The sequence below is a fragment of the Doryrhamphus excisus genome, linkage group LG21 (assembly GCF_037039965.1).
Source record: "Doryrhamphus excisus strain RoL-2023G ecotype Guam linkage group LG21, RoL_Dexc_Guam_v1.1, whole genome shotgun sequence".
NCBI lineage: Eukaryota > Metazoa > Chordata > Actinopteri > Syngnathiformes > Syngnathidae > Doryrhamphus > Doryrhamphus excisus.
Genome location: NC_136377.1, coordinates 7,532,705 through 7,552,744, shown reverse-complemented (window position 1 = coordinate 7,552,744; position 20,040 = coordinate 7,532,705). Strand labels below are relative to the sequence as shown.

The following is a 20,040-nucleotide window of genomic DNA, read 5'->3' as shown; positions in this document are numbered from 1 at the left end:
TTCCGTAACACTAATTAAAAAACTAAAATATAATAAAAACATCTACATTTATATAATAAAATACAATGCAGTAGATCATTTTCATCATTGATCTGTCAATCATCCCTTTATACATTTATGTTATTGTTTAGTGGGGTGTCCAAACTTTTTCCACTGACGGCTGCATTCTGAAAAATCAAAGGACACGAGGGGCCACATTATATATATATTTCACATTTTTTATGTTGTTTTTTGTCCAGTTTTATTTCTACATTTTGTTGTGTGCCAATAAAAAATGAGCCGCAGGCCGCACTTTGAACACCCCGGGTTAGTGTTTTATTCAAATTTTGACCAATTGTTGTTAAACCAGACTAACACTACATCGTCACATTGTTGTTCAGTTTAAAAAAATAATAATATACACACAGCATGCCCCCTTTTCCTGCTTTTACTGAAGTGATGATGGGATACTTTCATCAGCAATTACGCTCATAAATATTTCATGCTAGATCCATAACCTACTGTCTGCTGTGTTCACTGGCAGCTCACCTCCCATTGTTGTTCACCTCAGAAGAGAAATTAGCACATACGCTACATTTAGCTTCAAAAGAGCCCTTGATGTGTGCTGTGTTTTTGATTTTTCTACATGGTTGTTCAGGATCTAGAGTACACCTGTCCCAGGAATAATTTCAGGTTTGGAGCGCTGAAGCGTATAGAAAGGCAGCCTGTCAAACAACCTTTATGCCTTATTGCCTGTTTTCCTCCAGAGGGGGCGCCACCTGCTACTGCTGCAAGGTTGTTATGTCCTTCAGGCAGTAGATTCTTGGCCAAGGCTTCGCCCACCATGTTGGTAGTTGGTCTTTTCAACCACGTGCTGACAGGAGTGGCATCTTTGGACACAGTTGGACCTGCTGAGAAAAGGAGGATAGGAGAGGAGGGGACCAGGATGAGGATAAGGAGGTATACCTGCCAAAAACATTCTGGCTTCACACGTGAAGGCCACATGAGGATGTTGGCTCCTTCTTCCAGCGTCCTTCCACATCGCCGCCTGAGAGATATAAAGGTGAAGTCTGGTTTTTATTTAAACAGGGGCTTTGGAAGTTGGAAAATTCAGTCATTCAACAGGAAAAAGTGCAAAGAGATCCATTAAAATATTATATTCATTGTGAAAAGTCTTCGTAAAATGTGTCACATATTCAACATGTATGTAAAACTAAATAACACACCAGACTATGTTTGATAACTCTGGCTAAGATAACCCATCAGCAAACGCAAAAACATCAATTTGGAACTCCACTTCAGTCTATGTAAATAATCTGTTCCAAAAAATCTGCTCAGAATCGAATCACTTTTTTCCAATAAGAAACATTCATTCATTCATTCATTTTGTACCGCTTTTCCTCACGAGGGTCGCGGGAGTGCTGGAGCCTATCCCAGCTGTCTTCGGGCGAGAGGCGGGGTACACCCTGGACTGGTGGCCAGACAATCACAGGGCACATATAGACAAACAACCATTCACACTCACATTCATACCTATGGACAATTTGGAGTCGCTAATTAGTCTTAGCATGTTTTTGGAATGTGGGAGGAAACCGGAGTACCCGGAGAAAACCCACGCATGCACGGGGAGAACATGCAAAGTCCACACAGAGATGGCCGAGGGTGGAATTGAACCCTGGTCTCCTAGCTGTGAGGTCTGCGCACTATCCACTCACCCGCCGTGCAGCCCCAATAAGAAATTATTATATTATTGTTATATTATATAATTATATAAATTATTATATATGAGATCTATCAGTCTGGAAATTCATAAAGCTTTGGGACTCCAGCAAACTACAGTGAGAGCCATTATCCACAAATGGCAAAAACATGGAACAGTAGTCAGGGAATGGCCGACCAACCAAAATGACCCCAAGAACGCAGCAGCGATTTGTCCAAGAGGTCACAAAAGACCCCACAACAACAGGCCTCACTTGCCTTGGTTGAAAAGACGAAAACCACTACTGAACAATTAAAAACTGCATTTTGTGTCCTGGAGTTAATTAATTAAAATTAGATGTGGTGACAACAGCTCTGTAGGGAAGGGCAAGGAACAGAAATGGAGTTGTTCATCGTTCTGTGCGAGTTCTTTGAACAAATAAACACACTTTAAAGATGATTCAATGATTCTCTAGCCAGAATATGTCTTTATTGTCCCAATTCTAAAAGAACCACTACCCGTTGTGCTGAGTCACCAATGCGTGGATGCTTCGGTTGGGCATTCGACTAGTTTGGCCGTACAATAACCAAGAAGGTGTATGAAAACCAAGACATAATTGAGCCAGTAATTTTTGACAAAAAAACAAATCCTTGGAAAAGTAGGGCACATAAAATCCAAGATTCCACTACATCGCCCAACAAAATGTTGTTTAGAAATGCCGATCTATATTTAATTTAATTTCAGTATGTGGAATCAAACTATGGAATGGATTGAGTAAGGACCTCAAACAATGCACAATGATGAGCCAATTCAAGAAACAATACAAGCAGTTGATGTTTGCTAAATACAAGGATGAAGAGTCTTGAATGTGCTATACGTATATTCATTCATTTTCTACCGCTTTTCCTCACGAGGGTCGCGGGGGTGCTGGAGCCTATCCCAGCTGTCTTCGGGCGAGAGGCGAGGTACACCCTGGACTGGTGGCCAGCCAATCACAGGGCACATATAGACAAACAACCATTCACACTCACATTCATACCTATGGACAATTTGGAGTCGCCAATTAACCTAGCATGTTTTTGGAATGTGGGAGGAAACCGGAGTACCCGGAGAAAACCCACACATGCACAGGGGAGAACATGCAAACTCCACACAGAGATGGCCGAGGGTGGGAATTGAACCCTGATCTCCTAGCTGTGAGGTCTGCGCGCTAACCACTAGTCCGCCGTGCCGCCCCTATACGTATATATATATCACTATATTGACAGTTACTATGGTACCCATTATGTCATTGTATGGTCATAACACCTCGTACTTCGGTACGAGACAAAAAATTAAAAAAACAAACAAACAAACAAAAAAACTTAAACTATATTAGGAAAGCAGGAAGTGAACAAATGTAACGGTTACTGATTGTAAAAGTACCAGATGGAGGGGTAGGATTTAATAAGCTTTGCTTCTTCCTACTCCTTTTGGACATGTGGAACTGTGAACTGATTATGTGATGCATTCAATTGTAATCTGATGCATGTTCAAATGAAATAAAACCATTACCATTACCATTATGTAGTAATTTGGATACAATTGTTGTCCATAAAAACATAATTGAATATACTGTGGTTGGTGGTGAAGAACTCAATAGTACTCTAGAACCCTATAGTTTTTCTATACCATATAATGTTGACTTATGTTCAGATCAGCCCAGGTCCCTAACTATTTCCCCACTGTAGATATCACATGGAGGTCGAAGGCTGGGGAAGAGAGGACATTGCATCCACTTTACCTGTGGAAGAGGACGCTAACCTTTAAGAAAAATGTGTAGAAAGGGGATAATCTTCAAACACAGTAGCATGGAGTAGTGAACTAGAGGTGTATATCTCCTGCAGCAGAGGTACAAATGTGCAGGTGGAAGGTCATCCACACACTAAAACCCCAATGATACAGTACAGTACATATCGCTATCTCAGTGTTCTTCATTATCCACTGCAGCTTGTGCTCTGTTTTCTTTGCATGGTTTCACTGGGACAAGCAGGCTGGCTGGCTGGCTGGCTGGCTGGCAGGGAGCTGTTCAACTTTTTCTTTTTCAAACTTTTTAGAAATTTTTAGGTCAGTTGAATCCGTATGAGAAACATTTTCCACCAGAAGTGCAGGAGAAAATTGAGTGGCAGTCATGACTACTACTTCCACTCTGCAGTAATGTAATCCACATATGCAAATATGCTGTACAGGCTATACATTTTTAATAAGGTACAATATTCTTGCTGTTTGCATCTGTATTAGAAAACTCTCTCAGTATGATGTAGTGCAGTTCTAAATCACTGGAAACTCCAGGACAGAATGACGCTCTTGTCAATATAGATGATCTTTGACCAGTGTAGTAAAGCCTTAATAGCAACTGTACGACCTTGTCAAAAAGAAGATCTTTTACGAGGGTGCTTACTGTACGTCCAAGCCAGAAGATCGCTGTGTCATGTAGATATAGAATTGGCCATGAAAAACAACAGAAGGCTCCTGTCATATAGAGGATCTTTGAGTAGCGTTTTCTGCAGTATGTTGCTTAAAAAAACATATCTTTAATGATAGATGTCACAGTTGTGGCCGATATTGGTGGCTGTTTCTTCTGTTCTCTGTTCTCTGTTCTCTGTTCATCTTCTGATGATGGTTAATTTTCGCTTCCATAATGATCGACTTTCCGTTTTCTACGTTTTCTATCTACCAGAAGGTGGACACGCTTGGTGGACATAATGAAGTGCAAAAAGTGAAGTAATAAGCGACATCATTCACTCCATGCAGGGCTCCAGACATAAATGGCATTGGATCAACTTTTCGACCATCTTTGTTTACACATTTTGCCTGGGTCTCACTTTCTTCTGTCTCTCTGGCGACAGCTAGCAAGCTAGCTAGATTTATCTGTCATCAACTGACTTGACAGCAACATACAAATGAGGTAGTTTGCCAGCTAGTGGTGTGTCGGTCATGAATGGGTCAATAGAACTGGTTCTTTTTTGTGGTCGGAATGAACGAGGTCACCGCCCCTAAAATACCCGTTCAGTTGTAAATGCTTTTTTTTTTTGATTGGCTGGAGAGTCAGTTCACCGTTTCATTTGCAGAGCAGGACTATCTGCGTGCTCACCTGTCTTATCCTATCGGCGCGCCTCGCTTTGTGGGTGGGTGGGGTTAGCTGACTAAAAGACCGAGACCGAGAGATTGACCGACACTTGTCAGCCATTCATTCATGACCGACAGTTGAGTCGGAATGAACGTGAACATGAGTGAACGAACTGACTCAAAACGGCTGACCTGGTCTATGCACAGGGGGAGATCACAGGCTAACGAGACATTGACCGAAATGACCGAAATGACCGAAATGAACAGATCTTTTTACTGAATGAACCGGAATGATCCGGTTCAGTGAAATGAACGGTTTTGCCCACCACTATTGCCAACCCACAAGAAGAAGAAGGGAGGCAAACGCCAAAGTAGAAGAAGGCGGGCCGATGTGTGTGAAAAGAGGGCGGTGTATTTATGCGTATTTATCAGTATTATGGTCAAAATGAGAATGTTGACCTTGCAAGTCGAGCAAGTTTCAGTGTGTCTTTCAGTTCAGTTCTGTTTGCATTACCCATTTTGCATCAACGCTGCATCGCATGAAGGCAATAACTGTGTATGAAGTTTTTGCTGTGGGATACTTTATGCCCTCCAAGTTGAGCCAAAGGTCAGCTGAGAAAGTGCAGCTTCTTTATTTTTTTAAATCAACATTAAGTTTTTCTATGGTTTTGTTTCCATGGCAACTGCCTCTGCCATTTCTCCTGATGTATAATTGAAAGTGTACAAGAAAGTGTACACATCTTGTCCAAAACTCACTTATAAGTAAGTATCTTTTGTTTTTATGGCATGGACGGGTGGGAAAAAGTTTTCCAAGTCATGTCCATATACTGTAACTTTATGATCATTTTCGGCCCTTTGTATTGAGTTGTAGACTCCTATAGAGCAGCTACACACAATATCCTGCACAAAAAGCTTTCTAGATCTTCCAGAATCTGCACCTATTCCAGCTGTATTTTCTTGGATTTCCAAAACGGTCCATTTTAGCCCGCCTCCAGGCACGCCCTCTTGGCTGTGATTGGTTCGAAATGCTCCCGAGGACATCTGAACTAATGCCAAAACCCACTTTGTAATTTTGTTGGTATAGGAGTCAATAATAAATGAATAAACCTTTTGGAGTGCTACCAGCTTGTACCACATGAGGAAGGCTCACAAGGCTGACTGTGATGTCACAGTGAGCCGGTGTTAGAAAAAAACCTCTCTGAGAACAAATGTTCAGAGCCCACACAAACTTATTTCAGGACTCATTTCTAAATGTGCAAAACTCATTATCTGAAATTTGGGCTTTATTTAACACAATAATACTACATTCAAACTATATTTATAGGTCAGAAAAGTGGAAAAAGCATAATAAAACCCCTTTAAATATCACATGACAACTGTCCACCAATCACATTATGAAGTGTGTATAAATACTGTTACTGCATCTAATTTTTCAACATACTCAATCATCATACTGTGTAAAATGACGCTAAGCACTGACAAAGGTAAACCCAAGTTAGTTTGCATGTACTTTTTATAGTACATTCTGCACATTACTACCACCTACAGCACTGCAGGGGGAAACTTCCCGAAAAGAAAAAGAAACACGTCATTTTTTGATACTTGCTGACCCAAGCTCCAATGTTTCGCTGATGCTGATGAACCGCTACATAATAAGAGTCACAAAAGGCCCCCAAAAGTAAGCAAGTGAATCAAGTACTGCTTGTTGAAATGAGCTCTCATGAGGTTCACTCATGTTGGCATCATGTGTTACATCGGTGCATCTTTCGGAATAAGCCAAACAAAGCCAAAGAAAAAGCCAAGCAAACATCTGGCCAAATTGTGACGGTGGTTTGTACTTCCGGGTCTTATGTTGGTAACAACCGCCAGTCTCTTCCACTGACGTCTGAGATGATGAAAGGTTAGACACACACACACACGCTCATACAAACGCACATACACACACATTCTGAGTTTCTCTTACTGTAAGTGGTTACCATAGCGACCGCACAGTGAGGCTGATGAAGTACAGTGGGTCCATCTCACGTGGGAGACGGTGTGTATTTATAGACGCAATGAGCGTTATGTGGTCAGAAATGAGATGATACACATGTGTTGCATTTTGCTTTTTGTGAGTCACTCCAACCACTTTGAACTACAAATGTGTGATGTTGTTGGAAAATATGCCACAGGGAATATACAGTGGATTTGGGTTTTGGTTTTTTTTATTAATAAATATTACATCTTATGACGAGTCTCCAATCTGCTGGCGTTGCATCAAATGCCGACTTGCATATCATGACATGTTTAATTAAATCCACATTGTGTGGAATTATGAACTAATTAAAATCATTTGATTTCTGAAGCATGTCCCCTTATCTCGCACGAGTAATTGTACTTCCCTAAATGGACATAATTGAATAGCGTCACAGCATTCCATTGTTCCCATGGAGGCACGCGTACGGGACCGCAGTGCAATCCATCATTATCACGCCGCCTCTCATCTCCGCTCACACCTTATAAGTCTTAATGAATGCTTCTCGTGATTACATCCTGCACAAAGTGTTGTCTGCCAAATAATGGCCTCCCATTATTTATAATTGTTCACTCAAAACAGACTTGTAAAACTATAAAAAGACCAATTACTGGGAATGGATGAATGAGACCAAGCGGGATGATGATCGTAAAAATATACAGGGTGATCAATGCCACAGGATTATTACTTATAATAACAATGCAGTGGTGGGTCAACACTGTTTAGCGGAAATGTGCATTCTGACCATAAAATATTACTTTCTTTCAGATTTGTTCCGATTGGAAGACATTTAACTGACATATTTGGCTGCATCCCACTGAGAGCAATCTGTTGGCATCTTGCAATGTGGAGGTGGTCATACTGATGGTTGCTGCACCGTTGGGTGTCATCCTGGTGTCATCATGTTGAGAAGCGTGTGACATGATGAAGAGGACTGCGGAGATGCCGGTTTTAATTGAATCATCAGCCGTTTCGCCGCTTTGTTGGAGGATGGCGGAGGATGGTTGCGTGGGTGCTGCTGGGGAGTTGAGGGTTGGACGTTGGCATTCGGGGGTTGGGGATGGGTGGTCGGGTGAGGGCCTGGTGACCACCCATCCCCCGTGACTGTTTGTGAATCATAAATATTGAATACGGCTGCACGGCGGAGGGTGGTTAGCACGCAGACCTCACAGCTCAGAGACCAGGGTTCAATTCCACCCTCGGCCATCTCTGTGTGGAGTTTGCATGTTCTCACCATGCATGCGTGGGTTTTCTCCGGGTACTCCGGTTTCCTCCCACATTCCAAAAACATGCTAGGTTAATTGGTGACTCCAAATTGACCATAGGTATGAATGTGAGTGTGAATGGTTGTTTGTCTATATGTGCCCTGTGATTGGCTGGCCACCAGTCCAGGGTGTACCCCACCTCTCCAGCAACCCCTGGGACCCTCGTGAGGAAAAGCAGTAAAAAATGAATGAATGAATATATTGAATACAGGATGTGAACAAATGAGTGAACAATATGAGTGATTGCTTTAATATGGGAAGGTAAATGGTGACGTGCTTGAGATTAAAGGTAAGGGTACCCAAAAGTGAAAAATAATGTGTACGCCTGGTTCAGGGACCACAAAATGGGTCAACAATTAAAAGTAGTTCTGCAGAGATGGATGTTGATTAAGACTTCCAAGTTCTGGAGTACTTACTACCGTCTCATTCTGCATGAAAACACTGTTTGGAATACAGCACTGTGTTTGTAGTAGTGCATGGTTTTGCACTGTTTAGAATGTCATAATCCTAAATAAAGCCCCCAAAAGGCAAAACACATGCATAATTCTTTAATTCTAGTGGAACAAAGCTCCTGTGAAGTACAGTATGGATGCTAATATCTCATCTCAATGTCAACCACAGCATCTGTCCATCTTTTGGAATATGTGTTGCCAAAAAAGAGGCAAAAAAACGCCAAAGACGAACCAAAATCGATGCATCCTTCTGGTGCGAAACAAACACCCATAATTCATTATAGTTTCAACTTCATTATGGTCAGTGGACTTCTAAATAGCACAATGACTCACAATAATCTTGGCAACAACGTTGCCAACAAAGCCACCTTGCATCAACTAGTACTTAAAAATAAAATAAGTGGACCAGCCTGGACACCTCATATGTTGTGTTAATTTAATGCTTGACTTTTTCCTCAGAACGCCAACACTGGTTCTATTGACTGAGACAGGACGTGAATAGGGGTGTCGCAAGATCTTGTGGTCTTGAGATCTTCCGAGGTGAAAACATGATAAGATTTCTCATTTAGTCTTGTGGGTGATAAGAAATTAATTAATCACACAATAAATGTAAATTAACCTAATACATTTGTCTGTTTTCCTCGTCTACTTCCTCCAAACAAGCAGCAAGTGGTTTCACTCTGCGCATTAGTTTCAGCACCTTGGTGCGTTTGTTCCATAGAACAACGGCAGGAATGGAGTGTGCCTTCTTGTCATACAATCTCTTTGTCTTAGTGCTTGGAGGCGGAGCTGCAGAAGAGTGTAATTACTTTCTCTGAACAGCAATGAATGTAACGTAATAGAAATTAAACTCGTGTCTAGTGACGGCCCGAGATATGAATATGAAATTGTTTGGTACTTTCCATTCTCGGAGACATGAAAACAAACATGCACGGTGTTCAGATTAAATTTCCAAAGACTATATGCAAGTAATATGTGCAAATGTCTGAAACGCAAAGATGAATATAATCTGTGTGGGTGTTGACTTTAAGCTAAAAGCTACTAAAGTGGGTTAGACAATATTGCCAGTGTTTTTTTCAAGTCCTATTTAGCTCTAAAATATAGTTTCATGACACATAGTACAAGGCGAACTTTGCTCATTCATCAAACACAATCTATCCTTCATAATAAATGTGTTGGATGCTCTTGATCCACGGTGATTCACTCTTGATTGCTTGTTATTTAAAGCATATTTTGGGATCATTACATAAAGTGTTTGGAGTACAAAGAGAGTAGAGCTAAAATATGACATTGCGTAATCAGCATTTTAATGCTGTCAGAAGACCATCCTATATTTCCTCTTCTCTCTCTCTCTCTCTCTCTCTCCCTCTCTTTCTCACACATGAATTTTTCATAACAAATGACTGTGATAGCGGTCGGAATGGAAAAGTAATGCAGCGCTGAAACAAAGCCGCCGGTTGATCAATAAAAACGTCTGTAAATGTCAGATGGTCGTTTTATTCTTCCCCCAATTCGAGTATTACTAAGGTTGTTTAAAACGCTGAAAACTAAAAGTGCCTTCCGCAGAACATGGCCCAACGTATATACACACGTGACAAAAATATACGTCCAACTGCACACTCTAATGTGGTCCAATAGAAACAATAGATGATAATAATGGCTGCACGGTGCAGCAGTGGGTAGCAAAGTGGATGCACAAAGTAACCTTCCAACTAACCCTACGCATAAAACCCATCCCAACCCCGCCCCCACACACATATATATTCATGTCGCAAGGCATGCTGGGTAGCTTGTGGTACTTTTTCTCCCAACATTTTGCTGTGAAGGTTGTTAGAGAAGAAAAGGGAGGAGTTAGCACACGCTCATATTGTTACAATGGGCGACCCAGCATGCCTTGCGGGCATTTGGAAATAACTGTTTTTCCAAAAAACTATATTGTCCAACAATTTTGATACCGATATCAGCTAATACCGATATGTGTTACATAACATACAACATTTTATTAATATCGATTGTTGTGATCAGGAAAGGGAGGTTAACACGTAGGTCACACAGTCAGGAGATCGGGAAGACCTGGGTTCGATTCCCTACTTGGCATCTCTGTGTGCATGTTCTCCCCGTGCATGCATGGGTTTTCTCCGGGTACTCCGGTTTCCTCCCACATTCCAAAAACATGCTAGGTTAATTGGCGACTCCAAATTGTCCATAGGTATGAATGTGAGTGTGAATGGTTGTTTGTCTATATGTGTCCTGTGATTGGCTGGCGACCAGTCCAGGGTGTACCCCGCCTCTTGCCCGAAGACAGCTGGGATAGGCTCCAGCATACCAGCGCGACCCTATTGAGGATTAGCGTCATAGAAAATGGAGTTAAAAAATTTGAGTTAAATAAAATCAAAATAGCTTTTAAGTGTTAGTCAAGTCCGCTTTTTTTCATGTGGCCCCGAACTCCTGGGTTATGTACAAATATTATTATTTTTTAAATAAATACATGTTAGACAAAGGGTGACCTCGACAGCAAGTTAACACAACACATAAATCAACAGCTGAGCGCTAAACCTGTCACATACCTTAAAACTGTTATTTCCACATGTCTGCAAGGTATGCTGGGTAGTCTAGCTGCTACAACAATATGAATTGTGAAGAATAAAATAATGGATACTTCATCCTTCCTTCCCTGATGACCTCCTCAACATATTTTGCAATCCAGGAAAAAAACCTGCTGTGGCCCACGGGCCGCAGTTTGACCACCCCTCCCGTAGGAGGTAACCAAACATACACTGAATCATTTAGTTAGCTTTCTCTTATATTTACACCATTTTATTCACTTTATTTTACAGCTTTGTCCTGTTTTGGGTTATTGGTGAGCTGGAGCCTATCCCAGCATCCCTTCATTAATAGGAGAAATGTTGTTAAATTAGTATATCCTTATTAGAGCAGATGGATTGTGTTGGATCACATTGTGTATCGAACCCGTTATCATTTCTCGCTATCAAACTTCTTTTTTTTCTCTCCCTTGCAAAATTCCCTTCCCCTCCCCTTCTCGTATGTCCATCCAACGCTCTCCACTCTTAAAACTCCTCTTTTTTTTTTCGAACTGAGCGTTGAGGCTGAGTCTGGCGCACTGGAGAGGAAGTCAAGTCGTGCTGGACTGGACTGACGCGCCATACCTCGCAACTCGCAACCTTTATTTAAACAAACAAAAAAACCAAACATGTCCACACATGATGATGGCATGTATGTGTTCGCTTAGCTCTACGCGGATTTCTACTTGTTTTATCTGAATTCCTACAAGGCATGGATTTCCTTTTTGTGTGCTTCTTTCTTTCTTGGTGAGTCGCAAACTCTGCTTTGGACTTTTTTTTTCCTTTTTTACGCACGACGCTATTTTGACAGCACTTCATCAACTCCTTTATGATGTGTGATATTTTTTGCGCACATGTTCTTTAGTTCCAGTGTCTGCGGTATTCGGGGGAATCAGCACAGCGAGAGCAGTATCTATTTGGACAACATCACGCGTATATTGGATAGATTACTGGACGGCTATGACAACAGGCTGCGACCTGGATTTGGAGGTATGTTTCCATCACGTATCATACTTGGTTTTATTTCAGTTTTATAGTGGATAAAGTTTGCACACAAGTTGGCAGGTTGGAGATGTGGCTTTGATTGACATCTGGGCAAATAGAACACAGGAGAAATGTCCTAAAAAGGAAGTTCAGGAAGTAGTCATTTATTCACCCAAAAACTATGTATTGATATTGTTGTGTAAAAATGCACATTATTTGATTTGCATGTTTCATTTTGGATATTATTCATATATTTATTGTTATGTATATGTAATTATTTTAGAGGTGTTTGTCATAACACTATTTGATTTGTATACACTGTTGAATATTTATTTTATATTTACATATTTATATGTATATATTTTGGATTTTTTTCAAATTGATTTAGGTTAGTTTAGTTGTAAAAATGCTTATTTTATTGGTATATATTTTTATAATTTTTTGAATTTATATGTACTGTATTGATACATATATATATAGATTTTTTTCTTTTTAATAAAGATGTGCATGCCTACATATGATTCTAGTCTAGCCTATATGACCCCCTCCCATGCTGTAGGTCAGAATTTAAAAATGCATGTAATTTGATTTGCATATTTTTTATTTGCATTTGATATTTTTTTGTATTTTGTGTTTGTCATTTTTCATATGTATATCGTATATCATATATTTATTTATGAATGATAACTTTGAGGTTTTTGTGTCAACATATGCAACGCTGAAATGCCAATACGACTTATTCCACACTATAGGTCCAGTCACAGAAGTCAAAACAGACATCTTTGTTACCAGCTTTGGACCTGTTTCAGATGTGGAAATGGTATGTAAACGAGCACCCACCAAGGTTAATTCACTTCTTGTCATGCACATGCGTGTGTGCGTGTGTACAGTATGTTCATGTCATTATGAAAAGACACTAGAACAAATGTGTGCTATTTCTTTTTCTTTCCTGGTAACTCAAGTCCTGGCTCTCCCAGCCTTCATTATTCCAGCATTTGGGCATGATGTCATTAGTGCAGCTTAGTCGGAGTTTAATCTGGCTGACAATCCCACCTCCCTCGACCCCCCCCTTTCGTTAGAGATGTGGCTGATGTTGCGGACGGGATAGGCTGCATCGTGGCTACTCCTGACATGGGATAGGCCAGCCAGGCTAGTGCTATATGTCTCTTGAACGTGACGCTCTTCAAAGCTTTAGGCTTTTCATGTGCTTTCTAAAGCCTGCTTGGACCCAAAGTCGGATGGTGGTGGATCTCTTTGGCAAGGCACGGGGCAGCGAGCTTGCTCGTTTGACCTCAAAGCATCCAGGATTGACTCATTTAAAGCTGAGGAGCTTTCAGTAATGTGGCACAGTTTATTTACTGACAGAGATGTTGAGATATGATTACGAAAATAGGACAGGTTTGGAAAAGCAAATGGATGTTGAGGAAGTTTAAGTAAATTAATGTATATCTGCCGTTCAGGTCAAACAAAAAAGGGAGCATTTTTGTAAAAGCATAATTAATAAAGCTTCTACCACATAGTAATGAAGTAGAAGCAGTGTTTTTGTAGTCTCTTGTTACAGAAGCAGGTCTTCCAATAATAATACTATGTGTGGAGACAAAAATGTGAGTTCTCTTTGCCAGCCAACGCTAACGATCTGAATAATATGAAGGTATAACACACATTTTCAATGTTTTACAAAGAATAGTATACAGTGTTCCCTCGGGGATAGGTCCCCAAAATAACCCACAATAAGTGAAACCTCATTTGTTTACAATTTGTATATGTTTTAAGGCTATAAAACCCCCCACAATACACTCTATACACTTTTCTCAGACAGGCATTAACATTTTCTCACATTTCTCTCTTGTTTAAACACTCTCAAAGTTCAAATTCCGTTTGTATGTGAATGATCAATCTACAAGGGTGGAGAAGACATTATTAAGTGACTCCACTCCTCTGAGTGTCTTATCCTGACGCCGTTCCGCTATAGCATTTTTGTATCCTTGTTAAAACATATTCCTCCATCATCATACACCTTGAACCAATGATTAATTCTGCTGGTTAGCATCTTCTTTTTCTTCTTCTATTGTTCATTGGCTATTAGCAAGGAGCTCATGTTAGCTAGGTTGCTCGCGGCACATGAAGTCAATGTGTGTTCCTTCAAGTATTGCAGTAGTAAATACAATAAGGGAGCACGAATAGAGCGATCTAATACATCACAATGACGCAGAACCCAATGCACGTTCATACGCTTTTAAATTTGAACAAAACTGAATTGCACTTTAACTTAATGAGGAAAAAGCGGTATAGAAAGTGATTCAAAGAATTATGAAAATATATTATGAAATGTGAGTATTTGCACTTAAGTAGAAATAGTGACAGGTGTTGATGTTATAATGCTGAAATGGTTTTCGGACAAAGGTTCCAAAAGCAATGGAACTATGGAAGAATAATCCTGGCACATACACTGCCAATATTCTCCTCAGTATGTGCCCCATATGCCCTTCTCTGCAGGTTAGAAAGGTAGCACGAATAGAGCGATCTAATACATCACAATGACGCAGAACACAATGCACATCCATACGCTTTTAAATTTGAACAAAACTGAATTGCACTTTAACTTAATGAGGAAAAAGCGGTATAGAAAGTGATTAATAGAATTATGAAAATATATTATGAAATGTGAGTATTTGCACTTAAGTAGAAATAGTGACAGTTGTTGATGTTACAATGCTGAAATGGTTTTCGGACAAAGGTTCCAAAAGCAATGTTGACTATGGAAGAATAATCCTGGCACATACACTGCCAATATTCTCCTCAGTAGGTGCCCCATATGCCCTTCTCTGCAGGTTAGAAAGGGAGCACGAATAGAGCGATCTAATACATCACAATGACGCAGAACACAATGCACGTTCATACGCTTTTAAATTTGAACAAAACTGAATTGCACTTTAACTTAATGAGGAAAAAGCGGTATAGAAAGTGATTCATAGAATTATGAAAATATATTACGAAATGTGAGTATTTGCACTTAAGTAGAAATAGTGACCGGTGTTGATGTTATAATGCTGAAATGGTTTTGGGACAAAGGTTCCAAAAGCAATGGAACTATGGAAGAATAATCCTGGCACATACACTGCCAATATTCTCCTCAGTAGGTGCCCCATATGCCCTTCTCTGCAGGTTAGAAAGGTAGCAGAATCATAGAAGTGGTAGTAGTAAATACATTGTACAAAAATTCTAACCCCTCCAAACAGGAATACACTATGGACGTGTTCTTCCGCCAAACATGGATTGACGAACGCTTAAAATTTGAAGGCCCCATCGAGATCCTGCGGCTCAACAACCTCATGGTCAGCAAGATCTGGACGCCGGACACATTTTTCCGCAACGGCAAGAGGTCGATCTCTCACAACATGACCACCCCCAACAAGCTGTTCCGCATCATGCAGAACGGAACCATCCTCTACACCATGAGGTAATGCAGCCAAGACCAGAATAGAATGACGGCTAGAGCCCTGGAAAGCAAATCAAACAAACAAAGCGTCCAAAGAGGATGCACAGACATGCGTAAAGCCATTCCAAAATAAAATATGTGCCATCTGATTGCGAAAAGAGCCTTTGGAAGCCAATTCAAACAAACAGCTTTGTTCCAAAAATGAGATCTCCTGGATAATAAAGTTCCCCCAGAGCAACAGAGGGCACGAGCCCATATTTATCCGAAAAGAAATGGAACATCTTAATCGTCTTTTTAAAGTATAACTAAGTATAACTGATAATAATGAAATGTAAACGGCTTTGTTTACAAGTTGGTAAACAAGGATGGATTTGCACTGTGTTGTTTCACTTTTGGCTTTTCCCTGTCAGAGGTCACTACAGTGAGTCAGTTGCATGAATGGTTTTGGCTTAGTTTTTACACTGGATGCCCCGACGCAACCCTGGCTGGGAATCCAACCAGTACCCTCTGCCATGAAGGGCGGAATTTACGAGGCGGGATTTACACTTGACGACAATACAAAATCCTGATTACATTCTCTCAGATATGTGAATGACGATTTTCTGAATGACATCTCTATAATGTACCTCTGGAAAACACTTTGGGAAAAGAATGAGTGATGGCAGCCAGTGGAGTAAAGCCAAGGTTACTTAAATCTTAAACCTGCGTTTTGAACATCAGGATTGTTTATAGGAGTGGTTCTCAATTATTTCGTGTCAGTTTCTAAGGAGAAACTGATCATATTTATTTATTTATCTGCACTGTTCAGACCAAACTTGAAACTGAAACCAGTGGAATTCAACAAAATGGATAACAGCGAAGCATGCAAGCGTATTTTGCATGCCAAGTACGACAAATGTCCGGTGCCCTAATGTCGTGACCTTATTCCCAAAATATTTTGCTTGATTATTTTGATTGATTTTTAACGTTTTTGCATTTTGAAGTATAACTTCATTTTTTCGTTTTGTTTGTTATAATTTGACAATTATAGAAAACACAAATTTTTTCTTTAATATTTCAAGTTTAATTGTACACTTAATTAATTTAATTAATTAGTTGTAATTTTAACAATAATGTTTTTTTCTCATAATTTAACAAAATCATTATCTGAAAATTACTTTTTTTGAATGCTCCCAGAGTAACATTGCTCTAGTGTTGCTCTGATCGATCGGTACCAGCCGACCAATACTTGCTTCATAACACTGATACCATCCGCCAATCAGCTTCGCCCCCACTGCAGCATCCAGCACACCAGAACTGTGGTGTGTGTGGGACTTCCTGTCTTTGTTGGAGTGATAAAAGTTTTGCACACTGGGGTGGCGCTTTAAAAAGCTTTAGATCGGTGCGGCATTTGGGGGGACCGAGTACTTGGCAGGGTATGGTGAGTTTTCAAAGCTCATCTGTGATCATCTGTCGATGGATTCGGGAGCATGCATACACTATGTAAAACTTTTAGTGCAGGAGGAACTTTTATTGTGTACGGATGATGTGTGACACGCGTGCCCCTCTGCAACCACTCCGTAAACACTCCGTTGTGATGGGTGCACGTCAGTCTCGGCACTTCCCCGGTTAGTCTGTCCAATGAGCGTGCACAGCTTGGATGGACCGTGATGGTGATCGTGTGCACCGTGCTTCAAAGATGAGTTCTGCGAACTGATTTCAGCAGTGGTCCCAAGCTGACGGACCAGTGCCGGGATTTGTCTCCTCTCGGCTGCATCTGCGGTTCAGAAGGTAGCAGATGCGACTGAAGGGACACAGCAGAGGCGGGCAAACCTGTTTTACATTTACACTTCACTTATGTGATTGGTATTGGTATATTTATGAGGGTTCCACTTTTGGACATGGATATATTAACTGGTTCACTGCTAATATTTTTACCTACTTCTCGCATACTTAAAATAAATTTAAATGAGAGCTGGACCTAAGAGCTGCAGTGTAAAACCAACCTCCGTTTCTGAAGGTACATTTTTAAACTGTGAGGATCCTCATTTAAACTCAAATTTGTGGTTGCAGAACTAACAAAAACACACTTCTCACCATGTTCTCCGTTCTGACAGATTAACTATAAACGCCGAGTGCCCCATGCGCCTGATGAACTTCCCGATGGACGGACACGCATGCCCACTCAAGTTTGGGAGCTGTGAGTTTTTGTTGTTGTTTGGTGAAGTGTCTGTGACAGATGGTGCCACTCTCAAATGATCAATGTGTCACTGACTGACGAACTGGGTGACAGGGCGCCATTCATAGATGTCACTTTGAAATAGGCAGCTCATTTAGGAAGCAAGACTACAGTCTGTCAGTCAGAATCTTCATTAACCGAGAATTTAATTATATGAATATAACAATCTAGTCTTTGAGATTTCAGTAGAAGTATTGTCCTTCTCCTTCAAAAGGGATTAAATCCATTGCTGTCCAAGGTTTAATAGCCTTTGCCATCCATTCTGCGCAGATGCCTACCCTGTCAGCGAGATCATGTACACATGGAAAAAAGGTCCTCTGTCTTCTGTCGAGGTCCCTCAGGAGTCATCCAGTCTTTTGCAGTATGACCTCATCGGTCAAAGAGTGTCAAGTGAAAGGCTGAAGTCCAATACAGGTGAGTTAAGGTCCAGGGACCGTGGAATGGTTTTAAGGTTGTGTGTTGTACTTTCTTTTGCTAACTTAAACAATTCGCATGGTTCGGTTAGGAAGGAGATCCCTTTATAGAACCATTGTCCATATGTTGGAATGGCTCCATAATCAATGTATACACATGAAAGACACCAACAAGGAAGTGACCATAGACGACACAACATTACATTTTCATCTTTTTAGTGTCACTGTTCTGTATATACGGCACTAACCCATTATAGATGGACCCTAACAGAAGCAGGTTCTAGAACGGTATTCAACAATACTAGGACCAAACACTCCACAGGGCTCGACAATAACGATGTACCGATGGCCCGGGGCAAGTTAAAACAAAATTCGGGCAAGTAAATCCAATCATGAATATTCCCGTCGGGCAAGTGCACTTTAGCATGCTGTACTGCCAAGAGTTTTTTTTAAAGCGGTTCTTGTTGGGTGTTGGTAAAACACGGACTGCGTAATTCCAGTGGTAACTTGCAAACCAATCCTTGCAAATCTTGAAATGGACCAATCAGAATCGTTTATTTAGACCGCGGTCCGTAATCCACAATCCACGTTTTACCCACACCCGTTGTTCGCGATCAACCAATGAGCGATCCTTTGACTAGGAAAACATCTATCATGGTGTCCCTGCCAACATCGTCTAATTCTTCAACAACTTCTGAAGGAAAAGACCAAAAAGTGATGAACCAGTGCCTCCTAAACGAGTATTTTATTAGCGGCAGCAAATCAAACGATGGCACAGGTGAGTGAATCACTTTGCTGTGACAATTTGAAGTGGTCACAATGAAACACCACCGATTAGATCCAATACCAAGTGCTGATTTTGCACAAGCTACAAAATCTAGCGGTTCAATTTCTCTGTGTATTTTTCTCACCTTTGCTTCACAAATTATTGTTTGACCATTGAGCATTTTTTCTGGATTAAAAACACTTTACTAGTACACAAATGTGTCAAATGTTTCATTGTGGTGCACAACTTCTAAATATCACTGCTTACTACGACTACAATGTGTAAGATAGCATGGCTTGCCATGTTAACATACATCTCCACAATTTTTCAGACATTCTTCCAAATACAATGCATCAGTACTATTATCTGATGAATTATCAGCATATATTGATATATGATATCATTATGGCAGTCTTTTCATTTTACATGGGGCAAGTTCGGGCAAGTAGTTCTCACCTTAAGGATTCCCCATGGGCAAGTCATTTTTGTTTTTAACGTAGAGCCCTGCTCCAGACATCTCCATGGATCCAAGAGCTATGGCTTAGATCCAGTAGTCCACTGTAGTTACTTTGGGTATGCCGTCTTCTGACCAGAGTTTAAGAGGCTAATCAATGATATATGTTTTTCTACCATTCAAACAACCAATGCATTCTGTTTTAGGGGAATACGTCATCATGACCGTCCACTTCCATCTGCAAAGAAAAATGGGATTTTTCCTTATCCAGACGTACATTCCCTGCATCATGACGGTCATTTTGGCACAAGTCTCTTTCTGGATTAACAAGGAATCTGTTCCTGCTCGGACTGTGTTTGGTAAGAAAATGCCATTTTTACAGTAGTTGTTGCTTCAAATGCAGTTTTTGTCAAATTCAACCTTTATCTTAAAGTATTCAAAGTATTCAAATGAAGAAAAAACCAAAATAAATCTCAGAATCTATTGACTTCCACGCCCACAGATTGACCCTAACTCTGGAAACATGAAGCAGCCATACTCTTCTCCGTTTCCCAGCACATTCGAACCCACTTGACTCCTAAATAAAAACCTAGCTCATGCAAAAAAAAAGACAGACCGATTTTTATTTTTTTTAGGTAACCTTTCTTCATTATCTCTAGTCCTCCTC

At 40.5% G+C, this 20,040-nt stretch overlaps 2 protein-coding genes across 3 annotated transcripts in view; one reads left to right on the top strand and one right to left on the bottom strand.

Annotated features, from left to right (window-relative positions):
- The window catches only part of gabrb2b (gamma-aminobutyric acid type A receptor subunit beta2b), a 46,221-nt gene extending 45,198 nt beyond the window's left edge, over nt 1-1,023 (bottom strand). The window contains exon 1 of one of the 2 annotated variants that reach the window (XM_058087209.2): nt 946-1,023. In XM_058087209.2, coding sequence (XP_057943192.2) covers nt 946-984 — 39 coding nt within the window. In that variant the 5' untranslated portion in view covers nt 985-1,023. Of the gene's footprint in view, nt 1-716; nt 920-945 lie in introns of those variants that run through there. The other variant, XM_058087215.2, reaches the window with a different exon arrangement.
- Nucleotides 1,024-11,604: 10,581 nt separating this feature from the next.
- gabra6b (gamma-aminobutyric acid type A receptor subunit alpha6b) overlaps nt 11,605-20,040 on the top strand; it is a 31,930-nt gene continuing 23,494 nt past the window's right edge. The window contains exons 1-7 of the mRNA XM_058087224.2: nt 11,605-11,846; nt 11,965-12,089; nt 12,836-12,903; nt 15,323-15,543; nt 17,619-17,701; nt 18,011-18,154; nt 19,580-19,732. Of these exons, the coding sequence (XP_057943207.2) occupies nt 11,812-11,846; nt 11,965-12,089; nt 12,836-12,903; nt 15,323-15,543; nt 17,619-17,701; nt 18,011-18,154; nt 19,580-19,732 (829 nt within the window). The 5' untranslated portion in view covers nt 11,605-11,811. The remainder of the gene's footprint in view (nt 11,847-11,964; nt 12,090-12,835; nt 12,904-15,322; nt 15,544-17,618; nt 17,702-18,010; nt 18,155-19,579; nt 19,733-20,040) is intronic.